The sequence below is a fragment of the Anastrepha obliqua genome, chromosome 1 (genome assembly GCF_027943255.1).
Source record: "Anastrepha obliqua isolate idAnaObli1 chromosome 1, idAnaObli1_1.0, whole genome shotgun sequence".
NCBI classification, from domain to species: Eukaryota; Metazoa; Arthropoda; class Insecta; order Diptera; family Tephritidae; genus Anastrepha; species Anastrepha obliqua.
Genome location: NC_072892.1, coordinates 29289573 through 29317457, shown reverse-complemented (window position 1 = coordinate 29317457; position 27885 = coordinate 29289573). Strand labels below are relative to the sequence as shown.

Genomic DNA, 27885 nt, shown 5'->3' with positions numbered 1-27885 from the left:
GAATGAATATTTCCTGGCTCTCATTAACATTCCATAAACCACTGAAGGAAAAAATAAGGCAACATTTTTGTAAATTCGTAAAAATACTGGACTCAAATAGTCCCATTAAAAATCCCTCGAAAAGGTTTTTTGGAGAGAAAATTAGAATATACTTATACAAAAAGGGGATAACAAAAGACGCACCCAGATGTGGTTTTAAAATAGTTGGGGAATAAGTTCGTAGCGTTTTTATATTTTCTTTTATTTTACAAGGATTTGTTTGCTGCTTGGCAACGGGTAAGTGTTCATTCGATAGAACTCTCTGTGTTCTACAAAACTATATTAATTGTATTTCTGAGTTACTTAGTTTTTTATTAGTTTTTAGGCTTAGAAATGGAATACCCGGAGGCAAAAATCAACATTTTCGACACCTGCTCTTCTTTGCTTTTCATGGTCAAAAAACTGCCGAAGCAGGGCGGGACATTTGCGATGTGTATGGAGAAGGTGTCATAGATGAGTCTACAGCACGGAAATGGTTTGCAAAGTACAAAAATGGCGATTTTGACGTCGATGACATGTCCCGCAGCGGAAGGCCTTCTGAATTCGAAATCTTCATCCAAAGAAGATCATGTGTTTGGTGGGAATGGGAACCTCTTGGCTTTGCCATTTCGGTGTCGGTGGATCTTCGCCAGGTTGTACGAGGTCTTCCAACTGAACGTTCTACTTGTTAACGCTTGTTTAGCTACGTTGTTGTCGTCTTTTCGAAGGGTGTGACCAATCCATTGTCATTTCCTTCACCGAACTTCACAGGCGATCTCGACTTGATTGGTAATCCTAAGCAACTCGGAGTTGCTTATTTTACGGTGCCAGAAGATTCGTAGTATGCGTTAAAGGCAGCGGTTGATGAAAATTTGAAGGCGATTGTCACTATAACGTTCCAAGTAGTGCACAATGGTGCTCGAAAAGAATGCCACAGTCAGCAAGGAGCTCTACATTGACCAGCTACATCGCATGAATGAAACTATTCGACTGAAAAAACCTGATCGACGTGGTCAAACCATACTCCTTCACGACAACGCAATGACACTTATTGGACACGTCGTCAAAGCCACACTCTAAGAGCTCGAATGCGAGGTCCTTCGGTATCCGCCGTATCCTCCGGACCTTGCACCGGCCGATTACCGAAGAGGTCCTTAAAAACTGGCTCAATAACTTCCTTGACACCGGGCCAAGCGATTTTTGACGGAACGGCATCAACAAATTCAATCAAAAGGAAGGTAGGGAGAGGTTATAAACAGCAACGGCGAATATATAATTGATTGACTTTTTGATATAATAATTTTTTTTTTTGTTAAAATAAAAGTCTTCGGCCTTAACAAACGCGCTGTTTGTTCTGATTTTTCCATACTGGATAAAGAGGCAAAGCGAATGGGTATGTTGGGAAGCGAGGACAAAACGAAGTACCTCCTGTCTTCAAACAAACAGTCGGCGCACTCCCGTATCGGCACCCACGTCACTGTTGACCGTTATGATATCGAGGTTGCAAATGGTCGTATATTTAGGAACCAGCATTGACACCGATAACAATTTCAGCATTGAAATCCAAGGAAGAATCCCTCTTGCCAACAAGTGCTACTTTGGACTAAGTAGGTAATTGAGTAGTAAAGTCCTCTCGCGACTAACAAAACTAACACTCTACAAAGCCTACATCATGCCCGTCCTAACGTATGGCGCAGAAGCGTGGACGGTGAAGCGACGCTTGGAGTGTTTGAGGGAAAGATTCTGCGCAAGGTTTTTGGACCTTTGCATGTTAGCAACGGCGAATATCGCAGGCGATGGAACGATGAGCTTTACGACAACATAGACATAGCGTAGCGAATAAAGGCCCAGCGGCTACGCTGGCTGGGTCATATCGTCCGAATGGATACAAACGCTTCGGCTCCGAAAGTATTTGATGCGGCACCAGCAGGTGGTAGTAGAAGTAGAGGAAGGCCTCATCGGCGTTGGAAAGAAATTTGGGTTATTTCAGGTCTCACAATTTTCATTAAAAATGAGGCTCTTAACAATTATATGTGAAGAATGGCATCATTTAAATGTTCTCCATGAGTAAATATGCAGGTCAAATTTGAAAACAGTAGAAACTTTAATACCAAATTGTTGAGAGCGTCGAGATATCGATGTGGAAGGTTGTTCAGCGACACTTTGCCCTACAGCAGCTGCTCTCTCAAGAGAACGTCCAGTTTTTGGTCTGCCAGTGATTTTGCTTTACTCGACAGAACCAGTTTTTGAAATTGTTTCACCAACCTTTGAGTTGTCAACTCATTTGGACAAATAGTTCCACCAAAAAAATCACGAATTTTGCAATATGTTGTTATTAAATTTATTATAACACTGTCAAAGTTAAAAAATCAAAATTTTTTATATATTTCAATGTAAAAACTCATTCTTGGCAGACTGTACTTCTATATATATATGTATACGTAAATATATATGAAAGTTCAATGGTTTTTGATAGTTGGGTTTTTGCTCCAAATAACTTCACATTTTCTCTGCCAAAATGGTGTTTTTACACTATTTTCAAACGACTAACCAGTTATCTGTAGATGGGATATAGGAGAGAGAGGTTGTAGGAACTTTCTTAAAGTTCGAACTGTTCTATTTCTAATATGGGGTTAGATTAGATTAGATTAGATTAGTGGGCGGTTGGACAAGTCCAAGCACTCAGTCAGGAGACCATTGTACTACACCCGGATAGATTTCAGTAGAGAGAATAGAGATAGGAAAGATTAAAAGTGGTTGGTAAGACAGATAAATTACTTTGAGGTCACTCTTCCACAAATCTCTTGGATTCATTGATGAATCTTAAGAGATCCGGAAGAGGAAGAGTATGAACTTTATCTATACTCAGTATATCGCAACCAAATATCCTAAGTCTGATTCTGATTCTGGAAAACGCCGGACAGCTTCAGAAAAAATGCTCTGCAGTGTCGTCATCTTCAAGACAGGATAGGCATATCGGGTTGTCGACGAACCCCATGGCAGCCATATGCTGACGACAGGCGTTGTGCCCTGTGATTACACCCACCAGTACTCTCAGGTCCTTTCTGCTGAGTTTTAGGAGAAAGCTCGCTATTTTCCTGTTTGGTTCTTTCACAAAGCACTTAGCTAACACTGCACGAGTTCGACACAGACCAACGCCCTCTATGGATGGACCTCATGCAGTCGTCAACCCATAGTTGGATCGATGCGGAATTGACACCTAGAAAGGGTTCAGGGCCTAGTGGCATACTTGCAGAGCCTTCATTAGACAGTTTATCAGCTAACTCGTTCCAATACTGCTGCCCCGCCACTTTTTCTGAATTAGCCAGTATACTACGTTCAAGATGGCATAGACTTCCGTAAAGAATACCGTGGCAATAGGAGGTTAGATGCCACAACAGCCAATCAGCTGATTCCTTAAAATTCGCTCAGAGCTGGTCAACGGTCTGATCTTGATTGTATAAGTTTTTACCAGTTGATTTATATGCGTGACGGTGGAGAGAATTCGTATTTACTTAAACAAACTCGTACACTTACATAAGAAGACCAGAGGTGTAAGTTATGGAAATAGGTAAATTGATTTCAAGCGTTCAGCAGTGTGAAAGAATTTACTGGTTGGTTAAAGAAATAAATCTCAAATTTCAATAACAGAACAAGTTTTATTAGTTAAATTATAGAACATATTATAAAGTGAGAGAGAAAAGTGACAGCTCGATGCAAGAGAGATTTTAATTTTGTGCTGGAGAAATTTTAGCCAGCCAGGGGAATTTGGTCTTTTGTCCTTGCGCCAATTTGAAATTTTCAATTAATAGTCAGAAACAATAAAATGGAAAATTTAACAAAAACGAAAAACGTAAAGTATATAAAGTATAATTACGGAATTTTTTTTTTTTTGTAAACAATCTCAGCCGATATGTTTCCTTCTACCGGTTTTTACAAGAGACGGCAAATTTTCAGTTTTCGTTTCCGTTCGTTGATTGATTGCTGGTAATGGCTAATTTTGTGTGGAAGGAGGTCATTTTTGGGTTCCACAGTCGGGGAATTCAACCTGCACAACGAAATACCCGGTAGCGGACTGAGGTTGATTGACTTCACCGGGGCCCGAAACATGGTAGTCTGCAGCACCAGATTCCAGCATAAGAAAATACACCAAGCAACGTGGCTGTCTCCTGATCGGAAAACGTTAAACCAAATCGATCATGTTGTGATAGATGAAAGAGTCGCTCCTAGTGTTTTAGATGTAAGATCCGAGGACCCAACATCGTCTCGGATGACTACCTTGTTGCACACACCTCTGTGCAGCAAAGAACGTACATCTAACTACACAAAACATTTCTTGTTCTTTGCGTACCGCTGCTGAAAAAGATAGGGGATTACGGCAAACTCGAAAAAAAAAAATGGTATGACGAGGAATGTCAAGCTTCCGTCCAAACAAAGGACGCTACCTATAGGGCTACACTGCGATCGGACCCAATGCGAGCCACGTGGTATTGCTACCGAGAGCTGAAAAAGGTAGGCAATGAAGAAATAAGAGGCCAAAATACTTGACTTCGAGGAGCTTGAAATGCTAATCGATATTTCTTTTTTTGGCGGTGAGGTTGGGCTTAAAATGCCTTCGCACCATATAGTAAGCGTCGCTACTACGTGTGTGGTGATTCCACTAAAAATACCCCTCCTCTTCTATTGGATTTTTCCCTGCCCCCGGGACTGTTTCCGCATTACTTCGAGGTAGAGGGCCAAGACGGCGTCACTTACTTACTCACCCTGCGTTTTAAGAAACCTACTCTTAATGCTCTTCAGCATAACTTTACATTTCACGCTTCTTTTTTCGGATAATATCCTCCACGAAATTTGCAACGGCATTCCGTTTTTCTTCGATATCATTATTTTCCCGATTATTTCTTCAGGTGTAAATACACCAATAGCTCGTTGCAGACCTTTTCTCTCTATGTTCCACCTCTCGCATTTAAAGAAGGTGTGCTCCGCATCATCATACTCAGTATCTCCATATATGCAGTTTGGAAGACTCACTTTTCCCATTCACCACAAATACTTGCGAAAGGACCCATAACCGGGCAAAAACTGTGTGAGGTAATAGTTAACCTCACCGTGCTTTCTTTCAACCCACTTGTTTAGGTCGGGTATTAGTCTCGCTGTCCATCTACCGTACCGTTCAGAGTTCCATCTTGCCTGCCAAAGTATGAGCGTTTGAACTCTAATATCGGAGAAACGTTGTACTGGGATTCCTGAGATTTTTGCCTCCCATCTCCGTTTACGCTCTTGTGCTAAAATATCTATAGGGATGGTTCCACTGATAACTACAACCGCTGCTTCAGATACTGTTCTGTATGAAGAAGCCACTCTGAGAGCGCAGGTGCGTTGCACAGATTGTAGCGTTTTCCGCCGGCATTGCACCCTTAGCGAATCTGCACCCATATTTCGCATCCGTATAAAAGAATCGAGCTCGTCGTGTCCATTAAAAATGTTTGCTTGCTCTGCGTTGGACCTCCAAGGTTTGCCATGAGCTTACTTAAGGGGGGAGCCTGGTTTACAGGCTTTAAAAAATCGATTTTTTCGTGGCTTTTTTTGGGAAGGAAAGAAATTTTCGATTGAAACGAAACTTTCAGGTGTTATTATTATATATTTCAGCAGTCTTCTCAAATTTTTTCATTTAAATATATGTCATATTATGCCTGGTACAAGCATTTTGCCGAGGCGCCTCGAGTGTGCATGTGTCGTGCGGCGGGAAAGATGCAGGTCGCAATTTTCATCTGAAACCAAAAACCCAAAAAATTTTTTATTTTAGTATAGTATCGCTTCTAGCGGTCGCGGCCGCCGTAGCTGAATGGATTGGTTCGTGATTACCATTCGGAATTCACAGTGAGAACGTTGGTTCGAATCTCGGTGAAACACCAAAATTAAAAAGAACATTTTTCTAATAGCGGTTGCCCCTCGACAGGCAATGGCAAACCTCCGAGTGTATTTCTGCCATGAAAAAGCTCCTCATAAAAATATTTGCCGTTCGGAGTCGGCTTGAAACTGCAGGTCCCTCCATTTGTGGAACATCAAGCCGCACGCCACAAATATGAGGAGGAGCTCGGCCAAACACCCAAGAAGGGTGTACGCGCCAATTATATATATATATATATATATATCGCTTCTAGTTAAACCAAGAAAATTAAACAAAAAGTGAGAAATTCAACAATTTTTCACTAATTAAAAAAAAATCATTTTTTTTTTTGAAAAACAAATTCACTTTAGATTGTTTAGAAAGTGGGTTAATCATAACTTTCTTAAGGTTTTTTAGGTTCAACTAGAAAGAATTGAATTCCGAATACAATCAATGTTATCCGTTTCGATTGGACGTTTAACTTTTTCCCTATCTTTGCCGCCAATTAAAATAAAAAACCTCGTATACCTGCTCGACGCTTGCTCACGATTTCTTCTGTAATTGCAAAAATATTTTTAATTTGCTTCTGAAATTTTGAGGACACATTCTTTGCTAGTTTGGGAAGACATTTATGCAAAAAAAAAATCGATTTTTTGAAGCCTCTAGAGCAGGCTCCCCCCTTAACATGCCGCTTAGTTTGGCAACTCCTGTGGCAGCATGATTTATGTGCGCCCAGTAAGTTAGCCTTGCACTCCCAGGTATTTGACCACTCTTTGTCGATAAAGTGGCATCGCTTACTTGCATATCTACTTCTAATGGGATACGTCTGTTGGTTAGAAGGAGTAACTTTGTTTTCTCTGTGGCCAGCTTTAATCCATGGTCTTCTAGCCATGTCTGAACTCAAATCATCACCTGATTTACCTTCCATTTGGAGAAGCTTGAAATGCTAACCGATAGTAAAACTCCTACCAAAATATTCGGCAGCTAACAGGAGGTTTCAAGCCCAGGGCGTTTTCCTGTACGAACAAAGACGGCGATCTGCTGACTGACATCCATACTTAATTTATGGAGGGAGCACTTCTCGAACTTGCTAAACAGTAACAACTGCACTTCTCATAAAAAACCATTTGCCATTCGAAGTCGGTTTAAAACTGTAGGTCCCTCCATTTGTGGAACAATATCAAGACGCACGTCACAAATAGGAGGGGGAGCTTGTCCAAACCCCTCATATAAGTGCAGGCACAAATTATTTATTTATTTATTTAGATGTTTGTAATAAGTCTTAGAAGTCGTAAAATCACTCCATTTAAACGCGTGCCGCTGCTAACACTTCCAGTTAGCCTGCAGCAATTAGTTCCCAGTAATTTTGCTACACTAAATTCATATGGAAATTAAAAAATAAACACCTTCAACTTAATTTTGCCGTAAGCACCGCGACTGGTATTATTTTATATATTTTTTACTCGTAATAAATAAATATATCAATGTGTAAAAAAGTACATGCCCAGAACAACGAATAAAGACAATCATAAAGACGATTGATTTAAGTGAAAAGAAAGTAAAAGTAAAAGTAAACAAAATTTAAGTATCTAACAAAGTAATACGTTTGAGAATATTAGTCGAATTTATAAAGAAATAATTACATATTCAAAAAATATATTTTACCATGAAAAAGATTTGTCACCCCTGATGGGACATACATATTAACATTTGTTTTTAAAACAACAGAATAAATAAAAATTGAAAACTTATATTTTTCCGAATCGGCCAATTTTTCATAAGTTAGACATGTTCCATTTTTAACAACTGTAATGCCATCTCCTTCGAATATTATTAGAATATTGCATTTATAATCCAGCCAACATTATTCTAGGATCTTCCACGGCAGCCTTGATTTTGCGCAAGAACATAACAGCCTCACGCCCATCAATCAGTCGATGGTCATAAGTAAGAGCAACATACATCATTGGGCGTATAACGACCTATTTAAATAAAATAAACCGATTATTTGCATAGGACACACACACGAAACATCATTTCATTTTTCTCACTTGTCCTTTTACAGCGATTGGTCTGTCAAATATGCCATGCATACCAAGGATAGCACTTTGTGGTGGATTGATGATTGGCGTACCCATCAACGAACCGAACACTCCTCCATTACTTATGGTGAAGGTACCACCGTCCATATCTTCAATGGAAATTGCATTCTTCTTTGCTTTATCGCCAAGAGCAGCCAGCGCAATTTCAATATCTGCGTAATTCATGCCTTCAACATTTCTTATCACGGGAACGACCAGACCTTTGGGTGTAGCCACAGCTACTGAAATGTCCACATAATCGCGATAAACGATTTCCTAAAATTGGAGGGGAGTTAGCATTATTACATAAATTATTAGGAAGTTTTTTCATGAAAATATGTTATATACAATAAATTATAAAGTATGTGAATTTAATTTTTTGGCTTAATAGAAATCCAATAAAAAAATTATATTAATTTATATACCTATGTACCAGCTACTAAATATTTCCGTGCACAAATTTAAATTATAAAATAATTATAAATAATAAATTTGTATAATTCTATAAAATGATATTTTTTTAGCAGTAAAATCTAAGTTGTTGGTAATATTTTTTACAATAAAATTACCATAAAACTTTCGTTTTATAAAGCATTTTACAGGCTCCGGCACTCGAAGTGTAACCAACTTCAGACCGCTCGCACATCAGCTGTGTGTTGGTTGACTAAATGACAGCCCAGAGTATTGTTTACAAGGGCGCGGAAGCATTTTGCCGAGAGTAAACGCGAAAAAAGAAAATCAGTAATGGTTTTCACACGTAAAAGTGTGATTGCATTATATTTGGCTGGAAAATCCCAACCAGCGATTGTTCGTGAGCTCAAACACCTTAAAGTGAATAAAGTTTTTGCTTATCGCAGCATTACTCGTTACACTGATACTGGTAGCATCGCGAAACGTCATGGAGGTGATCATCAAAAGACTGCAACGTCACGTGAAATGATTCAAAAAGTGAAGAAGCGACTTGAGCGAAATCCCCGACGAAGTGCCAATCAAATGACGAAAGAACTGAAAATACCTAACAGTAACATCCGCTGCCTATTGAAAAATGACCTCAAAGTCAAGCCTTACAAGATCTAAAAGGCGCATGAGTTCACACCAAAGCAGCAACAAGTCAGACTTGAGAGAGCGAAGGAGTTGCTTCGCTTGACCGAAAGCGATAAATTTCCGAATATTGTGTTTTCTGACGAGAAAATTTTTCAAATTGAGCAATTTGTAAACTCCCAAAACAATAGGGCTTATTTGACCGACCGTTCATACGAGAATTTGAGTCATCGATTGGCCACTAGGAGGCAGCACTCGCCACAGGTAATGGTTTGGGCCGCTGTAACCGCAAATGTGCGCTCTCCAATCGTTTTCATCGAGCTTGGCGTCAAGGTAAATGCGAAATATTATCAGGAAACTATGCTGGAGGTTGCTTTGAAGCCGTGGTCAAACAAAAATTTCGATGGCAAATCATGGACGTTTCAACAGGACTCGACACCGTCTCACAAAGCTCGAGTGAACCAAGAATGGCTAAAAAACAACGTTCCGAACTTCATAACGTCCACACAACAGCTCTCAAATTCACCAGTCACGAATCCGTTGGATTATTTTCTAAAAAATTTTATCTAACCTAAATACCTCGCCGTAACCGAATAAGTTGGTGGAATACCATTCGGCAAGACTCAAAACCCACAGTGGGCATAAAATTTCAAATGATAGAAAAGCATTTTCTAATAGCGGGCGATTAAAAATGATTTGCAGATAATTTCACGTGTTACGGAATTTAGAAAACTTTGGTTATGGATAGAAAGATTAGCTAAGTTAGTTTGCATCGCTTGGACAAAGTTACGTAGTTGGGCACGTTTTTCTGAATAAGAAGTCATAAATTTCAAAATGCGACGAACATAAGGAAGGCAACTTTGCGGTTATCACTTTAAATGGGCAACGGGGAGAGATGAGAGAAGGCAGAAAACAGTTCTAGTAGACGTTCGTAACATTTTTAAATATTAATTTAATTTATCAGTGTAAAATTAAAATTGGAAAAAATAAGAATTTTCATCATGAATTTTCATAAATTTTTCCATTTCAATTTCAATTTAAGTTTGTTTTTGTTTTTGTTGTGCCATAATATTCTGCTTGGCATTTAAAATTGACGTTTAATTGCAGAAATTTCTCAAACATTTAGCGGGGCAGGTTTTATGCTAGTCAAAGTGCAGCAGCAGCAGCAGCAACAACAACAACAACCAGATACGCAACATGTGCTATGTGGGGCGCCACAAGTTATACTCACTAAAGGTCTGTTCATGAAGCAAATAGTTTGTAACAAAAATCTTATAAAAAAACTTGCAAAGTAGGGAAAAGTGAGCGAGTAAAATGACATTTCATTTTGCGGAGAACTTTCAAGTTTTTACTGGATAAATTTTTACTTGTAAGAATTTGCAAATGAGAAAAACAGCTGATCGTAAATAAAATTAAACACGAATTAAAATTCGCGAATTGAGTTAAAGTTCTAAATTAAAAAATGGTGATTAAAGTGGAGAATGTATTTAGATAAATATTTTTTAGATGAAATTTTGAAAATTCATTTGGTTTTAATTATTACGATTATGATTTTAATATTATTAGTTAGGAATCGGCCATATAGAGGTATGCCCTTCTGAACCACTGCCTGCAGTCACCGTTGCTGTAGTTTCCGAAACACAAATCGAATGCATTGAAAGTATTTTCTGTATTTTATGTCTGTACTTCTTGGTTATTAAATAATTTGACAATAATATGTACATACATAGGTACATACATACAAATTACTCTGGACTAAATGAAATCATGCGATGCCGAAGCTCGTTATTTTGCATTTTTTTTTTTTTTGCTTTATATTTTTTTTTTAATTTAATACCCGGTAGCTCAACATCAAAAAACATTTTTAATTTTTCTGATTTTTCTGCCAACAATTTAATCAGCTATTCGTAAAACTTGCAAATTGTTACTGGTTTTGCGTTCACGTACTTTCTTTAACATTTTTCTCTTTGAGAGCGAATTCTCGGAAATTAAATTGCTGGGAGCTGACTGGATAATTTGTTTGCACATCTAAACGTACATAAATACGGTGCCTCACAAAAGTATTCGGACACATTTTTTCGCGGTTATAAAATATCAGCCGCCGTAGCCGAATGGGTTGGTGCGTGATTACCATTCGGAATTCACAGAGAGGTCGTTGGTTCGAATCTCGGTGAAAGCAAAATTAATAAAAACATTTTTCTAATAGCGGTCGCCCCTCGGCAGGCAACGGCAAACCTCCGAGTGTATTTCTGCCATGAAAAAGCTCCTCATAAAAATATCTGCCGTTCGGAGTCGGCTTGAAACTGTAGGTCCCTCCATTTGTGGAACAACATCAAGACGCACACCACAAATAGGAGGAGGAGCTCGGCCAAACACCTAACAGAAGTGTACGCGCCAATTATTTATTTTTTTTTTTTTTTTTAAATATCAGAAACTCCTTTCACTTTTTATTTATTGCTCAAAAACTAATTCAGTAATTACATTGAAGTCTAAGCTTTAAATTCGATATACAAATAAATTTTTTTAAAGTAAATGAATTCATGTCACAAAAGTATTAGGAAAAATTTTCCAGATATGCATTCATAGTATTTTTAACTGATTTCTAGTAGCGAATCCTCACATTTTAATAACTTCTCTTAAGGGGTTACGTACGTACAGAATTTTCAAAAAATCGATTTTTTTCGATATTTCGAAAGTATAGTATCTTAGAAATATACTGTGAAATTTGTATGCGGAAATTCCCAATATTATAGTTTCTACAGCCCATTAACTAGGTAGAGAGCGGCCCGCGCGCTCCTGTACCTCAAACTTTAAACTTGTTTTTTCCGGCACGGTCGGCATGATAACTCATACAGTTTTTAATATTTTTTGATGCGGTTTTTTTTTTAATATTCGAAAGTGTTTTCTCCATAGTTCGGATGATTGATATTTTTATTAAAAAATTGTATAAACATAATTAAAGTGTGGTATTTATGACGTAAAACGCATACTTTTTTTTAAATGCCGTAAATTGCAAAATTTTTCAAAATTCAAAAATTCGGCTCGACAGACTATAACTATAACTTTATTTTACAAGAATATTTTTTACTTTTTACAGATCTATCAAAATTTCAAGGAGAAATGATGCAGACAGTGGAGCAACTTTCTTTCATTGTACTTTGGGTCACGTGATTTTTATATACTAATTTTTGTAAAGAAAAATTAAAATAAATTTTTTTAAGTACTATTAAACAATGTATAAAATTTTTTTATATTTATTTCTATTGTCATCCCTTCTAAAAACAGTTTTTCTTTGAGCGCATTTTTGGCGCCGCTGGACGTATGTAACCCCTTAATTTATTCAGTTTTGCAAAAAGCAACTTTCGCGTTCTCACAGCTGATATCTTCTTTGAGTATCGTTGTTTTAAAACTGTCCCTCGGCGTAATTTGATGTTTCCGAATGTTACGCTCCAAATCTGCCCACAAGTGCTCGATAGGAGCTTACTGGCGCTTGCACTCAAATTTTCGTCTAATATTGGAATATAAAACCGGTGATCCATTTTATCACTAATAAATTGCAAGTTACCGACATCATTTGCACTCATGCATCCCCACAACATTGCATTGGCACCCCGTGCTTCACTGTACATATTGCATTATTTGCGTGAATTTCGGAATCCGCTTTTCGCCCCACTCTATTACCACAATCTGGCCCAAAAATGTTAAATTTAGTCCCATCACCAAATACGAAGGGTGCCTTTTATATGTCGGTATTAGAGAACAAAAACAAATTTTAATCATAGAAAATCACTTTGTTTCAAAATATTATCCATGAAGATATATACACTTTTGCATGCGTTTGAACCAATTGTCGAAGCACTTCTGCCACTCTGAATGAGATACCTCCAAAACATGCATTCTGAATGCCGCAACCGCTTCTTCAGGTGTCGAAAAACGTTGACCTCTCAGTTTGTTTTTTACGTACGGGAATAAAAAGAAGTCATTCGGTGCCAAGTCAGGACTATACGGCGGATGACCCATTAATTCGATGTTTTGGGTGCTCAAAAATGCAGTTGTTTGAGCCGATGTGTGAGAGCTCGCATTGTCTTGGTGAAGAGTGATCCGTCTTTGGCGATTGGTTTTCCTAATTTCTTGGAAGACAATTGGCAAGCAAATGGTTGTGTACCACTCAGAATTTACTGTTCTGCGTTGTTCTAGTGGTACGGTTGCGACATGTCCAGTTTTTTCGAAAAAACAGGCGACCATTTGCTTGGAAGTGCTTCGTGCGCGAACAACTTTTGTTGGATTTGGCTCATCTTGAAACACCCATACAGTCGACTGCTGTTTACTTTCGGGCTCATACGCGTAAATCCATGATTCATCACCTGTCACGATGTCATAGACGTGTTTCGAAGCCCCGCGATCGTATTTTTTGAGCATTTCCTTCGACCAATCGACACGAGCCTTTTTTTGAGCAATTGACAAATTGTGTGGGATCCAACGCGAACGAATTTTTTTGACAGTAAAATTTTAATGAAATATTGAATGTATGCTGGTCCCACTAATGCCTAAGATTGTCTCAATCTCACGATAGAATGTTGGTGAGTTAATCCACGTCGAAAGTTGTAAAAAATAATCGCACGAAAATGTTCACGATTTAATTCCATTTTTGGACCGAGATGAATCTTTTAAGTTACTGTAAACAACACAAATAGCGCTGGTATTTCAAAACGTTCTGAGTACGTAAAAGCCAAAAAATGTCAAACTTTGCGATACAGCTGTCAGTTGCCAGATTGTAACACCAGGATTGCCAAATCCTGCCAAATAAAAGGCACCCCTCGTATCACTTTTGACCAAAACTCGTTGGTACGATCAATGTACTTTTTTGCAGCTCTAAGCGTTCTTTGCGCAGTTCCATCACTAATTTTTATTCTGCTAATCTCAGCGAGATTCCTATTAATTTCTGGAGCAGGAGGGCGTGGGACTTGCTTGATTTTTCGAATAATAGCGGGCTTAACGCGGGACTCCAATATTTCAGACCTTCCTGATCGCTATCCTACGTTTAAGGAAGTCCGCTGTAAAATACTGTAGATAGTTGAAATTCTTCTTTTTTCGAATTTGATATCTCTTGAATGCCTTTCCTTCATTTTGTAAACTATTATAGAATTTATTGTTCTTTCCCCCAATGTAGTTTCTTTTTTTGCATTTTCTACTAGGAAAATTGTTTCCGAATACTTTTGTGAGACACTCTATGTATCACATTTGTCATTCAACCTATTTTATTTTTCTACTCACTTTAAGGGGTTAGGGGTAGTCAGAACTTTCAAAAAATTGGATTTTTTTGCATTTTCTTAAAGTATAATATCTTAAACAATTGTGTGAAAATTTAAAGTGAATCTGACAAATACTTTTCAAGTTATTCAACAATTAACAAAGGGCGCTCGGGCGCGCCGGAGCGTTCGAGAGCAAGTAGCTTACTTTAATTGCGTTTTTTCTATCCACACAAACAGCGATAACTTTTACAATTATTCAGTTTTTTTTTTGTTTGAAATTTTGCTAAAGCCAAGTCGAAACGTGATGTATTAATGGCATGTTTGGCAAACAAAAATTATTGAAAATCATCATTTTTTCGATCCTCTGATTACCCCTAACCCCTTAAAATTTCCGATTTAGTTATCTTCTATTTTAATTTTTTGGAAGGTTCTACGCATATACGAAAGTTTGAACCCTCATTAGTTTTAGTATTTTAAAATATGTTTACTTATAGTTTCACCTGGATCGTATAAGAGCAGAGTTGCAAAAACTAATGTTTGCGCTTGACACAAAATACTAATACTAGAAAATACTAATACAAATACAAATACAAAAATATGAATACTAAAACATAATCACCTGTCCATCGATAACAGCATTAACTACAGGCTGATCTTGCAGTGCGTAAGCAGAAGCCTTCGAGAATATAGACATAAAACCAATCTTGATTCCATACTTCTTTTGAAAAGCTTCCAAATTAGCCTTACGGAATTCCATGGCAGCACTAACAAATAAAAGAAATGCGCATAAGTAAGTCTGTTACATTACCTAAAAAACAACGCCGAAAATCAAAAGTAAACTAATGCAGATTTCAATACATATAAATATGGCAAATTTAAGTGATCTCCACGATGATTATAAATATGAATTACCAACCCATTGATCTTATTTCAATCATTTCCATTGGTAGCATAGGGTCTCAAGTTAATACCGAGCTTTACAGGCCTTCTTGAGTTATCCGATTTTCACAATACTCACCTCATATCGATTTCGTTGAACGTAGTCAACATGGCGTTTGTGTTTTGCGCATCCTTTAAACGCCCGGCAATCTTTAGACGCATGCGATTCATTTTTACGCGCTGTTCGGTACGCGTGCCAGTGATTTGACGGGAATAGTCCGTTGGTGGCACCTTTATTTGCGGAGCAGCTTGTGCAGGAGGCACCGAAGCCACGGGAATTTGTCCAGCTGGTGCTGTCGGTTTTGGTGGCGGTGGTGGTGGAGCCGCTCTTGGTGCTGGTGGTGGTGGAGGTGGTGGAGCGGCGCGAGCTTGCGGTGGTGGCATTGCAGGAGCAGCGGGTTTCGGGGGTGGTGGTGGTGGTGGAGCAGCAGCAGCAGCAGCAGGAGCTGCGGCAGTTGGAGTACCCTCGGCTTTCTCTAATTTGAATAAAGCCTGACCGGCCTTCACCGTGGCACCATCTTCTACCAAAATCTCACGAATTATTCCCCCAAAAGGCGCAGGCACAGGCATGGCTGTCTTGTCGGTTTCGACTTCCATAACCACTTGATCTTGAGCCACATAATCGCCAACCTTCACAGTAAATCTTTAAAATAAATTCATATCAGTGTTGTACAACAAAAAGTATCTCATAAGTAAAGTATATAGGTATAAATACGGAAGCCTAAAAGGTTCAACCGATTGCGATGATATTTGAATGAGTTGCTGTGAGTGCGTCCGTGAAGGTTTAAGAAACTCTCTGGACTCGTTACGGGGCCCTATAGTCTAGAAAAATCTTATTTATGATCCGATTCTAAAAATATTGCATGTTTAAAAATAAGTTTTTCAAAAAAAAGTGATCCGCCAAGTGGCGCTGTTGTCCATATATTCTGAAAATTTATATCTACACTGAACCGATGTGTGAATTTCTTATTCTCAGCTTAAGTCGCCTAAATTTTGCTTCATGCCTACAGTTGGATTTGGCAATTTTTGTGATTTTTTTATGAAATCATCAAAAGTTCGTTGAGTTGTTTTACCTTTTTTCAAGAGAAAAAAATCTTTATAACAATTGGTGGCTTGGGTTAGATTTCTAGACACCTTTAAACAAACATAATCTGAGTCCAGGTCAATATTTTCGAAAATTTGCATTCCATGCGATGTTAACTGCATTCCTTCAGAGACTTTAGCAGCGGAATGCTTTTTATCTTCTGGTTCAACTCCAACCGAAAGTGTTTCATTTTGAATCTCAGTGGCTATCAAACTTTCGTTATTCAGCTCTTTGTCGTATGACAGAAACTCACTAATGTCTTTGGGATACGGTACACTAGACAGGGTTAGTTTATTGGGGCGGCAGCCCTTAGCCGGGAGTCATTCCGGTAACGTAGAACCGGCCGCCATGGGAATGAAATGTCTTCTTCCAATAATGCCTTCTTCCTCCACTCCTTCAAAATTTGCATTTCTTTGCATCTTTGACCATATTTTCGGGCCGTAAGTGGTGTCAAGTTCCATCCATTGAACTTCTTCCCAAGATTTATTAACATTTTCAATAGCCATCCTAATATTATAATTCTACCATAAATCTTGCATCGTGAGCTTAACATCTCCATTATTTGCTTTTAGATGTTGACTGCGCAAATCAAAGCAAAAACGAGGTAACTGCGAAATCACAGAAAATTTTCAACTTTGAAACAGTATTTAGAAGGAAGTTATCTGGAAGGACTGTAGGAGGAGCTGTGATCGATACGAGTATTTTGCGGAAAACCATCTTTATGGACCGATTCGAGGAATACTCTGAATATACGTATATTATTTGCCTACAAAATAAATTCGTGTGAAAAAAATTACTCCTAGTTTGTTTAAACCCAATAGTGAGCGCTAGAGTGGAAATGTTTCTAGAAATCTTATTAGTTCGAATTATCAAAACTCAGCACTTTTTTCTTTGTACGAGTATGTATGTTTGTGTTTCCATAAAAAAATCTCATTAAACACCTAATAACTGACAAAATATAAACTAAAAAGCAGTGCGCCTTAATACATCAACGCTCAGTTATAGGTTACTAAAATATTTATGTTGGTCCAAGGACTATTACTTTATTAAAAAAATTATTTGTTGATGACACTACAGCAGGTATATCTGCCTACTTTTCTCCAATAGTATAGACATGATGATATAATCATATACATATTTTTTATCCGCGCTGGAATATTTGGTTATGTTAAATATTCAGTTTTCGCAACGGAAAATCAATGTCTTCCAAAAATCTAAATTTTTGATCAAGAAGCATTAGTTAGTAGATTAGCAGATCTGTATGTTTCATTGCCGACTTTTTACTTTTCTATCATATATTTTTGACTGAGAACCAAAAAGCAGTAAAACCTCCCTTCGTTTTAGCAAATCAGTTCAGAACCTGAAATTCCTCATCTTTATTTCGTTTGGAATATTTGGTTAATTTACAAGAAAGGACATCTCCAATTTTTGGAATAGTACTAACACTAACATATTAACAAAAACTTAAAACTTGGTATAATAATATATATAGTACTCACTTAATATCACCTTCGGCTACTGATTCCGGAAATGCCGGCGTCTTTATTGTTTCAATTGCCCACAAATTACAAGTGGTATGAATTCCATGATTACCAAAGTAAAGGTTAGTTCTGTAAAAACTTACAATTATTTACAACAACATTACAAATGAATCACGTTGTAGTTACCGTTTCGATGAGGAACTTGCAGGTGTCAGGGCTTTATTACCAGTTGGGAAATGTTTTTGTGTCGCTACTTCCAATCTTGAAAACTGACGTATTACACATAATGCGCTAACCTAAAAATACAAAATAAATACATGTCTCAGAAAGTCCAAAAAAAAAAGAACGAGTTGGTTGCACAACACAGCAGTAATGTCACATGAGCCAGAAATCACTTCTTCAACAGCATCCAAGAACTTCATTCACTTTAATTAACGTTTTCCGATACGTTACATAATTGAAATACATTGCTTTCACTCTGCAATGTACTCCCGATAAGTTACCACACCCGCTGTATTGTCGCATCTCTTCAACTTGGCAGGAATATTTTGGATAAAAAAAGACTTACTTCTTGGCTACAAGCAGCCTGCATTCCCAGTTTAAGAACATCACGGGGAAGACGGCGTGCCGTCAACGAAATTAAGCCCGACATTACAATTCTTCCAATTCAAATATTTTCTAATTCAAATCGTCTGTATTTCGGAATGCCGAAAATTCTCTTATTATTTTCTGCACCCCGCTCTTCTTGACGATCAAAGATTGCAATTTTGCACTACTGTCACATCACTGAAAACTGAAAACCCACCTGACAGCCAAGACGAACATAACAATAGAATAACAAAAGAAAAATGTTATATTTAGACTGCACTAGCAACATATGCATGCTGAAAGCACATGTGCACATGTGCTTGATAAAAATTTAGTTAGGCGAAACCGCTGAGAAACACTTTTAGCATATTTGACGTTTGCAAACCATTTAGTATCGCATTTCAATTGTTGGTTTTAATTTTACGTTTTCAATCACATAAAGTAGAAATTAATAATATTTTGATAAAAAAAATTTATTTTGTTTTTTTATTTTATTTTAATATAAAAAAAAAAAAAAAATAAAAAAAAAAAAAAAGACACACACAAGAAATCTAACCTATTTCGAATAAGACCTGTGCATTAATTTAGTAGAATTCCTGTACGCTTATATTCAAGTGCCGCCAAATGCTATGCAAACATCTTCACTGCCGTGCACTGAGTATATAAAGAATGATAAGCAAGATAATGCTTTCGGCTTGAAAATTCTAAGTCACGCTTCTCTTAATTTTTTATTGCATTTGATATTTATGCATCCTAGACCTTTGCAATTTTTTATTAGTTTGAAAAGAGCATACATAGATTCAGAATCAATCTCATATAAAACTTTTAATTCGAAATTAATTATTTTTATTATTATTATTTATAGGAGATAAATACAATATAACCCCAACTTAACTAGCACACTGGCTACTAGGGGCTTCGGAGCTAAATTTGAAATTTGAAATTTATTTTTTATTTTTATATTTAGATTATTTTGGTTAAGTTGGCTTTTGTGGCCATTGACTTAAGAGCAGCCAACTCACTTAGCCCTTGTGTTGCCACCCTAAAAAAATCTACATACTCTGCCACCAGGTACCCGGGTACGCCGCTGGGTAAAAGTCTTCTATATCCCGAAATAGTTGTATACATTCGATAAATATTTATTTTGTAAGAATACATTTCTAACTGAATACATCAAAAATATTATAGAAAACAACTTTCGTACTCCTATATCAGTATCTCATAGGAAAAAAGCTATTCAACAAAATGTACGCCGATGGACACCCGGGTAAGCGGGTGATAACACAAGGGTTAGACCATATTTACATTTTTTGCTTTTACAAAAAATTAGCATGCTCTCTGGTGAAAGGCCTCATAATGCTGGAAACTTGAAAACACATGGCCGTCAAACTGGGAAACGGTTTTATCTTACTATATATAGCGCCTTGAAAATTCTATTACACCCAATGCACAAATAGAAGCAATCATCTTGTCGATTCTTTCATTTTCCTTCCACCCCTTCCTCTGCTTCTCGTTGGTAATGTCTCCAATCAATGAAGACATAAACAAACATTATTGTAATAACTTTAATATAATATGAAATATTATTCATAATAGCATAGTTGCTTGCTGATTGAATACCCACAAAATTTTACATAATTCCCAGATTCTTTTAAAGAATTAAAATTCCGCCAACATTCCAGAATTCTCAACGGGTTGGCATCACTGCCTATATTGTGATTGTTTGACTTAAATTTAGGAATTAATGAAAAGCTAAACAAAATGAGCGGTTCTGAGGAGTCTATGGTAAATGCATTTATTTATCGAAACATTTCAAATAAAGAAATTAATAATATTATATGTGTGATATATGCAGATTGTGTCTCTGTTCATGAGTGAGCAGGGCGAACTGCGTCGCAAAAGAGAAAGGGAAGAAGTAGACAAAGTTTTGAAAGCCATATTTGCAGATTCCAGCTCTTCCTCTGAAGACTCGGATAGTGAAAACGAGGAACACAAGGAGTGCTCCAATTATGAAACTACTCTCGATTTAATGAGCGATATCGATTTTAAATCACATATGAGGGTGGAACGTAAAACAGTGGAGTATTTGATAAGTAATAACCAACAACAAATTGAAATAATATGCATTTTATGGTACAATGACATATTTTTAGGGAGGTACTCGGAATCTAGCTTCGTTCCTAGCACATCTGGCGGTGGCAGACTGCGTATTACATTCAAAAAATCGGTTTATATGTATATTTGGTATGTAATCAACACAGTAACATTTAGGCAGCTGGCAAATTTATTTGGGGTGGCCTTATCAGCGGCATGGTTAAACGTGCAGCGAGTTACGGACTTTTTAATTTCCATCAGCCAAGATCATATCAAATGGCCAGAAGGCGTTTATTTGAAAGAAAATATTGAAAAATTCCTACAAAAGGGACGCATTCCCCGCGTGATTGGCGTTATCGATTGCACTCACATTGTCATTAAAAGCCCAAAGGAACATGACGAAATTTACTTAGATCGGAAAGGAATATGTAGTATACGCATTCAGGCTGTAGTGGATGCCAATAAAAAGTTCATTGATGTAACTTGTGGTAAACCAGGATCTTTCAATCATTACAGAATTTTACAGAATTCTAAACTCTTCCAAGATGCAGAGAACCATTATAAAGAAATGTTTTCCAATTCATATTTTATCCTTGGGAATTCCGCTTACCCGTCAACGAAATGGCTAGTACCACCTTTTAAAAATTACGAAAATTTAAATGAAAGCCAACGAAAGTTTAACCAATTGCATTCCTCATCACGAATGGTAGTTGAACAAGCTTTTGGACTACTAAAAGGACGCTTTCGGAGACTACAGAAGTTTACAGAACAAACAGGCATGCAAACAATAACCAACATCGTGGTCAGTGCATGTGTATTGCACAACATTTGTATTTCTTTTGACGATTTTTACGATGTCAATGAGGTAAACGAGGCGAATACAATCGTTCCTGAAAAAGATTTTGAAGATCCTAATTTAGGTAGATCACTGGATATGCGACAAAAGCTTTACAATCTTTTAAAACGAGAAAATATCATATAAGCTATTTAAAATATTTTTTCACTCTAAGTAAGGGGCATTGGACAGGCGTGTCTATTTGTGATAGCAGTAGTACAAAAACAATATTTACAAATATTTTGATTTTCCCTTTCGTTTCTAAGTTAAGTTTAGTTTAGGCTAACCAAAATCATGTGGTGCTGGTATGGTAGATTGGCCTAAATTATGTAAAATTAAGTCTTATTTAACAGAGGGCTTTGGTATAAATAACTTGAGCTAGCCTCGATTTTTTTGGGTTTAGATGTTAGTGAAGCGTAAATTATAATAATAATAAAAAAAATTTCCCAATTAAAATAGAGTTTTCCGAATTGCGTGTTCTGTAATTAGAGTTTGTAATTCTCACCGATCTGGAAATTTACGTGAAATCATTTGCCAAATTTACTGCCTACACTGTGATGAAAATAATGGGCGAGTTATGAATGTATTATATTAATAAAAAAGTCTGAATGCATTGATATTGCCTTTTCAAAACACTCGCGTGTAAACGCTAAGTAAAGTATACATAAAAATGTTATATATAAGTTTCATTATTCAGCTTAAAACCTAAGTAAAAATCTTGTAAAACAATCACAAAGAAAAAAATTGTATTAATTCATTCAAAAACTGAATTCGTCGTAGAAAAGTTACGTATAATCACTGATGAACTCGGAAAAGTACCAACATCTAGAAGCACCAGAGTATGAAGGAAACAAATTTTAGCTTAAGGGGTTAGGGGTAGTCAGAGGCCCGAAAAAATGATGATTTTCACGAATTTTTTTTTGCTACTTAATTAATTTATTTAACAAAAATAAAAACATAGCATAAAAACATCATGTTATAACTTGACTTCACCAAAATTTCAAAAAAAAAAATTAATAATTGCAAAAGTTATCGCTGTTTGTGTGAAGCCCGTTTCTCCAGAAGTCCCTTGCGGTGAACATCACAAGTCCTTGCAGATTCATCTAAAACCAATCGGACAAGAAAAATTAGTTTTATTAATAGATAATCTTGTGCCTGATCGAAGCTTTTTTTTTTCAAAATGAACAAAATGGCGGCCTCAGAAAATTTTTTCCAGATTTTAGAAAAATCGAAATTTTTGAAAAAAAAAATCCTTCGATCAGGCACAAGTTTTTTATGTTTTTCAAAAGCTGTATAAATTTTATTGAAATCTACGTAGCGGTTTTTAAGCTACAGTGTTCACCAGTTTGAAAAACATAGTTTTGAGAAAAACGCATTTAAAGTTTTGCTATCGGCTCCGGAGCGGCCGAGCGCCCTTTGTTAATTGTTGAATAACTTGAAAAGTATTTGTCGGATTCACTTCAAATTTTTACACAATATTTTTAAAACATTATACTTTAAGAAAATGCAAAAAAAAAATAAATTTTTTGAAAATTCTGACTACCCCTAACCCCTTAAACAATTATTTTTCATCATTATTTTGCAGTGATTTTCCTTTTCTTACAAATGAAATGGGTTATATTGGATATATTATATTTTAATAGTAGTTATGAAACGGAAAGAAAGGCAGCAAAATTTAAGAGTACCTCAAATGCAGGGGAATAGATTGAGAAGTGCCTTTACCCCTTTGGAAATGGGTGTCACTTTATTAGAAAAATTCTTGGCGAGAGCAAAATTACGTTAATTTCGTGCTGAAGAATTTTTAGCCAGCAATCATCCATCACGAAAATATAATATATGCTTGAACGTTTTGATAATTCATCGACAAAAAACGTGAGTGAAAATAAATCAAAAAATGTGCTCGTAGCGTAGTACACATAACAGAAGAGAAACTTTCAAGTCAGACAAAGAAAGAGTGAGAGACCCGAGAGAGAATGAGAGAGAGAGAAAGAATATATATCTAAATAAATTCACAACATTTTCAGAGAATACAAATTGACAAAATTTACAAAAAACGGAGAAGTGTCGAACGGTGTAGATAAACACCGGACACAAACCGTGGCAACAACGCGCACTACACCGAGCGTTTATCACCCGCACAAACGCAGCGATTCCAGGACCGCAGCAACGGCACAAATTACCGCAAGGTAATACCAATAAATCTGACGCCGGAATGGATAGCACTTTATAGTACGCACAAGCACTAGGCAGGAAACGGAAATAAGCGCCAAAAAGTAGGCATACAAAAAAAAAAAACGCCAAAAAAATTGGACAAAAAACGCCCCAAACAGTAGGCACCAAAAATATATTTCCTACAAGTTTGCACCAACAAACAAGCGTCAAAAAGCAGGCAGTGTTATTTCTCACTAGAAATTAGCAACCCCAATAAAAAACTCTGGAAAAATAGCCTAAAGTGTATCTAAGATATGTATATATCTGTGGTCATAAGCAATAATCGCCTAAGTCGTTAACTTTGCTTCCGAGATAAATAGCTTTTTATATTCAGAAGCGTTTCTGAGAAATGTTGAAAGGAGCTTTAAAAAACTGTATATACATAATTATTGATCATTTCAAGCACAATGCTCAGTTAAACAATTATAATGAAACTTGCCTTTGTTTAGGAGATATTTAATAAAAAGAAATAAAAGTGTTTATTGCAAACATAACATATGATATAAGAATGACTATGTTGACTAAGGCTTTTATTGTAAAAGAATTGGTTGCTGTTTGTGTGGCACATATTGAGTTAAGGAACTATTGCATATATAAATTTACCAAGATAAAGAGTTAGTCCATTTCACTAATACGAGTTTATTTAAAAAAAAAAAGGAATTTTACAAATTCATTATTTTAAACTAAATGATATTTTCCGAAAACTTATTTATATAATATATTATTTATATGTAATATTTATTTAAAAGTATAAGTATAATATATCAGTCGAAGTTATTCGGTTTCTGATTCACATTCTACTAAATCTGGATGTACATCAGTTGAGTTATCTGTTAACAAACTTTTATAAAAAGGATGAAAGCATGGATTTACAAATGGTAGTAAATCAAGGAGATCCTTTTTCTTTTTTGAGCTGATCTTAATATCTTGAGTTAGTATTGATATGTCGCTTATTGCTATTGAATTTACACCACGTTTTAACAAGTTCAATGTTTTAAAACGAGCATGTCCCATACAGGAATCACTGTAAAAGATTGCATGATTAACTTGTGGAAGATTGTTTATATGTTTGAATAAGCATGATGCGATTTGATTGCCGCCACGGGCAGAAAGTGCCTCATGCCACATAAAGCAATGTGGGGTGCCAGTTGTACAGTCGTGTACGGTTAAATTATAGGTCCAAAGCTGCCTTTTGTAGAAACTTATTGAGTTTCTTAAGTATGGGGTAGGCAAGCACTGCTGCAAATCAAAAGTATACACTTTAACTTTGGGATCGTCGGAAGCGCAAGTTTTGTCACTTCTTTTTGACTCATATGCAAAATCTGCTTTACTCTGATGGGCTAAGAGTTCCTTTTCTAAATCACGTAGTAGAATATCATCGGATTCCTGTTTAGCAATAGCAATTTTAGCTCTAAATTTTTCGCACGTAGAACAGGTATCAAGCATTGGCTTCTTAAATTTTATATTCATGGCTGTAAAACATTTTTTAATTAAATAATTATAAGAAGAGTAAAAGGCTTCTTACACTATATGTTTTGTCATATGTATATGTCTATTTAAAAAACTGCAGATACAAAATAGAAACGATTCTATTTTCGCCTGACACATAACTACATTAACCTATTCCTTAATTTGTTGGCAAAATTTTTTGGAGTTATTTATTTATTGTAAGAAAAAAGCAAATAAATTGAACTACTTAAAGCATTGGAAGTCATACGACAATACGTGTAGAAAGAATGACAAGTCATATGTACAAACCATATCGTGTAGAAAGGCCTTAAAGATGCAACTTACTTTTAAAAATACCACTGTATGAGGAAACACTAACTACGTTGGCTTTGTATTTATTGCAAAACAAAGTATACATTTGGGCCAGGGATAATTCCGCATGTAAGTATTGGCAACTTGTATCTCTCCTGGTATAGTGACTTTCGTATTTTGGAAAGCTGTTTATGTGGTCCCTTACAAGTTGAACTTTATCATCCGTAAGTCTATTTTTTCCTCCACCTGATCCACGCTTATCAACAAAACCACTGTTAGGATAGTGTAATTTCTTCTTCAAAACAGTTTTGACGAAACTGACACTCTCATCAAAACACTGCAGGAAGCATTTTTGGCATACCTGCACTCTTTGGCCTTCAAACTCAACATAATAAGCAGCCTGAAATTTTCGCTCACGTGGCCTTTCAGGGTGTTTTTGCATATATTGAGTTTTTTTTGTCGTTGATTTCAATTAAGGAACCAATGAACAAAATTCTCTGATTGTACGTACCCAACGACCAATATTTATTAAAAATGCTTTTCTGAAATGCAAGCGGAACCTTTGATTTGCACTTCATGCGACAATCAATAATAAGAGGTCTCAATTTTCTTTCCGACACAACAACACCCTTTACATTAAGGTATGCCTTTCCCAAGTTCCGTCTTGTGCATGATTCTTTCCTCAAATAAGCTCTTTGGGATGTAGTCGGGGCCTCGTTGAGCAGTTCATCATCATCTAAATTGCTACTATTTCCATTATTAGTAGAAGTTGAGTCCTCATAGTCGGAATCTAGGACTGAGTTATCACTGTCAAAACGGAGATTTTCCTGTAAATTTGATTTATCTGCCTCATTCTCACTGCATAGTGGAGTATTAGAAACATTTGTTAGTAAATCAGCCCCACTGCCCTCTAAAAACGACATGTGACTGCTTTCATCATAACCTATTAATTGCAAAAATTTAAGCAACTCAGCAAAGCTATTTGTTTGTTCAATCTTACTTGTTACATTTACTTCGTTTTCCATTTCATTAATTTTAAATATTTTTATTAATTGCTTTATTATTTTTTTTTAGTTCAGAAAATATTCAATTTAACCGAAACTTTTTTTTTCTGACCTCTTATAACCTCTGCATTAATCACAGGAAATTGCTTAACTCAAATGATTTTACAATGACGCTTTAGGCATACCAATCTAACTGCACTTTGAAAAAAGAATAAGAGCATATGTCATTCGCATTTGTCGCGTATGAAGACATAGCTCTCTTAAAAACTCACAACAAAAATGCATTAACAACTTTTGAAGAGATAGTGCATGCTTATATATATTTTCAATTTGTAATAAACACTCACCTTCACTTTGGCTCTTATGTCAGCTCTCTTGTGTATGACAAACTTAAAAAAAATTTAGGTGCAAAAACAACTTAAGTTATTATAGGCCATTTAAATATAACAGTATTGTAATTGATCATCTTCTTAAGTATACTTAGACTCATATAGTAAATGCAATAGCGCTTCGTTGCGAGTTAGGCTAATATGTTTTTATTAATATTTACACTAAAAAAATAGTTAGAGTGATAGGAACTTCACGTAAATATACAGTTTTATTAGTTGAATTAGCTAGTATACATAACTCATTTCTTTCTTAAGTCGACTTAGGCGATTATTGCTTATGACCACAGATATAAGGTATAGTCTCTCTCTCCTTTTCCTCTACGTTACATCTTTTTTCTCTCTCGCGAAACGAAAATGCCCAAAACGTTGCATGACCTTGGAATTTTACTCTCCATTCTCGCTCGTACATCGATGCCTAAGAAGTTTCAACTTCAACTTTTTTATTTTTTCTTCTCTTTTGGGGAGAATTTTCCCCCTATGCTCTTAAAAGAAAGTACCGACTTTGAGCGAATCGTTCAAGTCGAATCTATTAAAGGTGGTGTTGGTAAATCAGCTGATTTGTTTTTTGTTTCTTTCGCTGTGGCTGTCAGCACAGAATAAAGCATGGCGAATTAATTTTATGTTTTTTACTTTTTCAATACTTTGCCATGACAAGCAAACCTACAAAATATTGTTATTGGTGTAGTGCCACCACCTTCAATGAATCTGCCTTGGAATCGTTAAAATAATTATATGTGGATGTAATCTGCACATAATTTGTTGTTTAAAATATGACAGCATTGAAGTAGGAATATTAATAGAAGAAGAACGACCTCGTAAAATAAATGACGCATTTTCAAGAAAATAATATTTCAACTGCCCTTTAACGGCCCTATGTTCCATACTGGAACTATAGGAATTTATGATGATGAATATTTCAACTAAAACTCGGCGCCTTTCAAGAGCTAATCAATTTAAATACTAGAAATTTGCCGTAATAGGTTATGCTTAATTGCGTAGCATTAACGTTTTTTGTAGAAAACCTCATTCAACATATTATTAACTCTAAAATAAAAGCTTCGCGTAACGTTTTGTTCATGTATAAATTCACTTGCCAGTGCTACCAATTCTAAAGACTGTGTTGCCAAACTAATGACGAAAAACAAAAGGAACGGAACGAATCACAAATTGGAACTGTTTTCTATGACAATCACTTCGTTGTTGTTGCATTTTCGTAC

The 27885-nt window shown here is 36.3% G+C and overlaps 2 protein-coding genes across 3 annotated transcripts; one reads left to right on the top strand and one right to left on the bottom strand.

The window, feature by feature from the left end:
- Window positions 1-7547: 7547 nt before the first annotated feature.
- On the bottom strand, window positions 7548-18587 carry LOC129253027 (dihydrolipoyllysine-residue succinyltransferase component of 2-oxoglutarate dehydrogenase complex, mitochondrial). Its single transcript, XM_054891244.1, has 7 exons — window positions 18355-18587; window positions 17973-18082; window positions 17805-17915; window positions 15301-15864; window positions 14902-15046; window positions 7960-8265; window positions 7548-7890 (listed from the first exon to the last, which is right to left on the bottom strand). Exons 1-7 carry the CDS (start codon window positions 18436-18438, stop codon window positions 7756-7758), a joined length of 1455 nt encoding a protein of 484 aa, XP_054747219.1. The 5' UTR covers window positions 18439-18587; the 3' UTR covers window positions 7548-7755.
- Window positions 18588-20101: 1514 nt separating this feature from the next.
- Window positions 20102-21702, top strand: LOC129248083 (putative nuclease HARBI1). Of its 2 annotated transcripts, XM_054887528.1 has the most exons (4): window positions 20102-20159; window positions 20230-20467; window positions 20528-20956; window positions 21014-21702. In XM_054887528.1, the coding sequence occupies exons 1-4, from the start codon at window positions 20136-20138 to the stop codon at window positions 21448-21450; spliced, it is 1128 nt and encodes a 375-aa protein (XP_054743503.1). In that variant the 5' UTR covers window positions 20102-20135; the 3' UTR covers window positions 21451-21702. The 2 variants fall into 2 exon arrangements, with proteins under 2 accessions (XP_054743503.1, XP_054743496.1); XM_054887521.1 differs by having other exon boundaries at window positions 20528-21702.
- Window positions 21703-27885: the final 6183 nt, after the last annotated feature.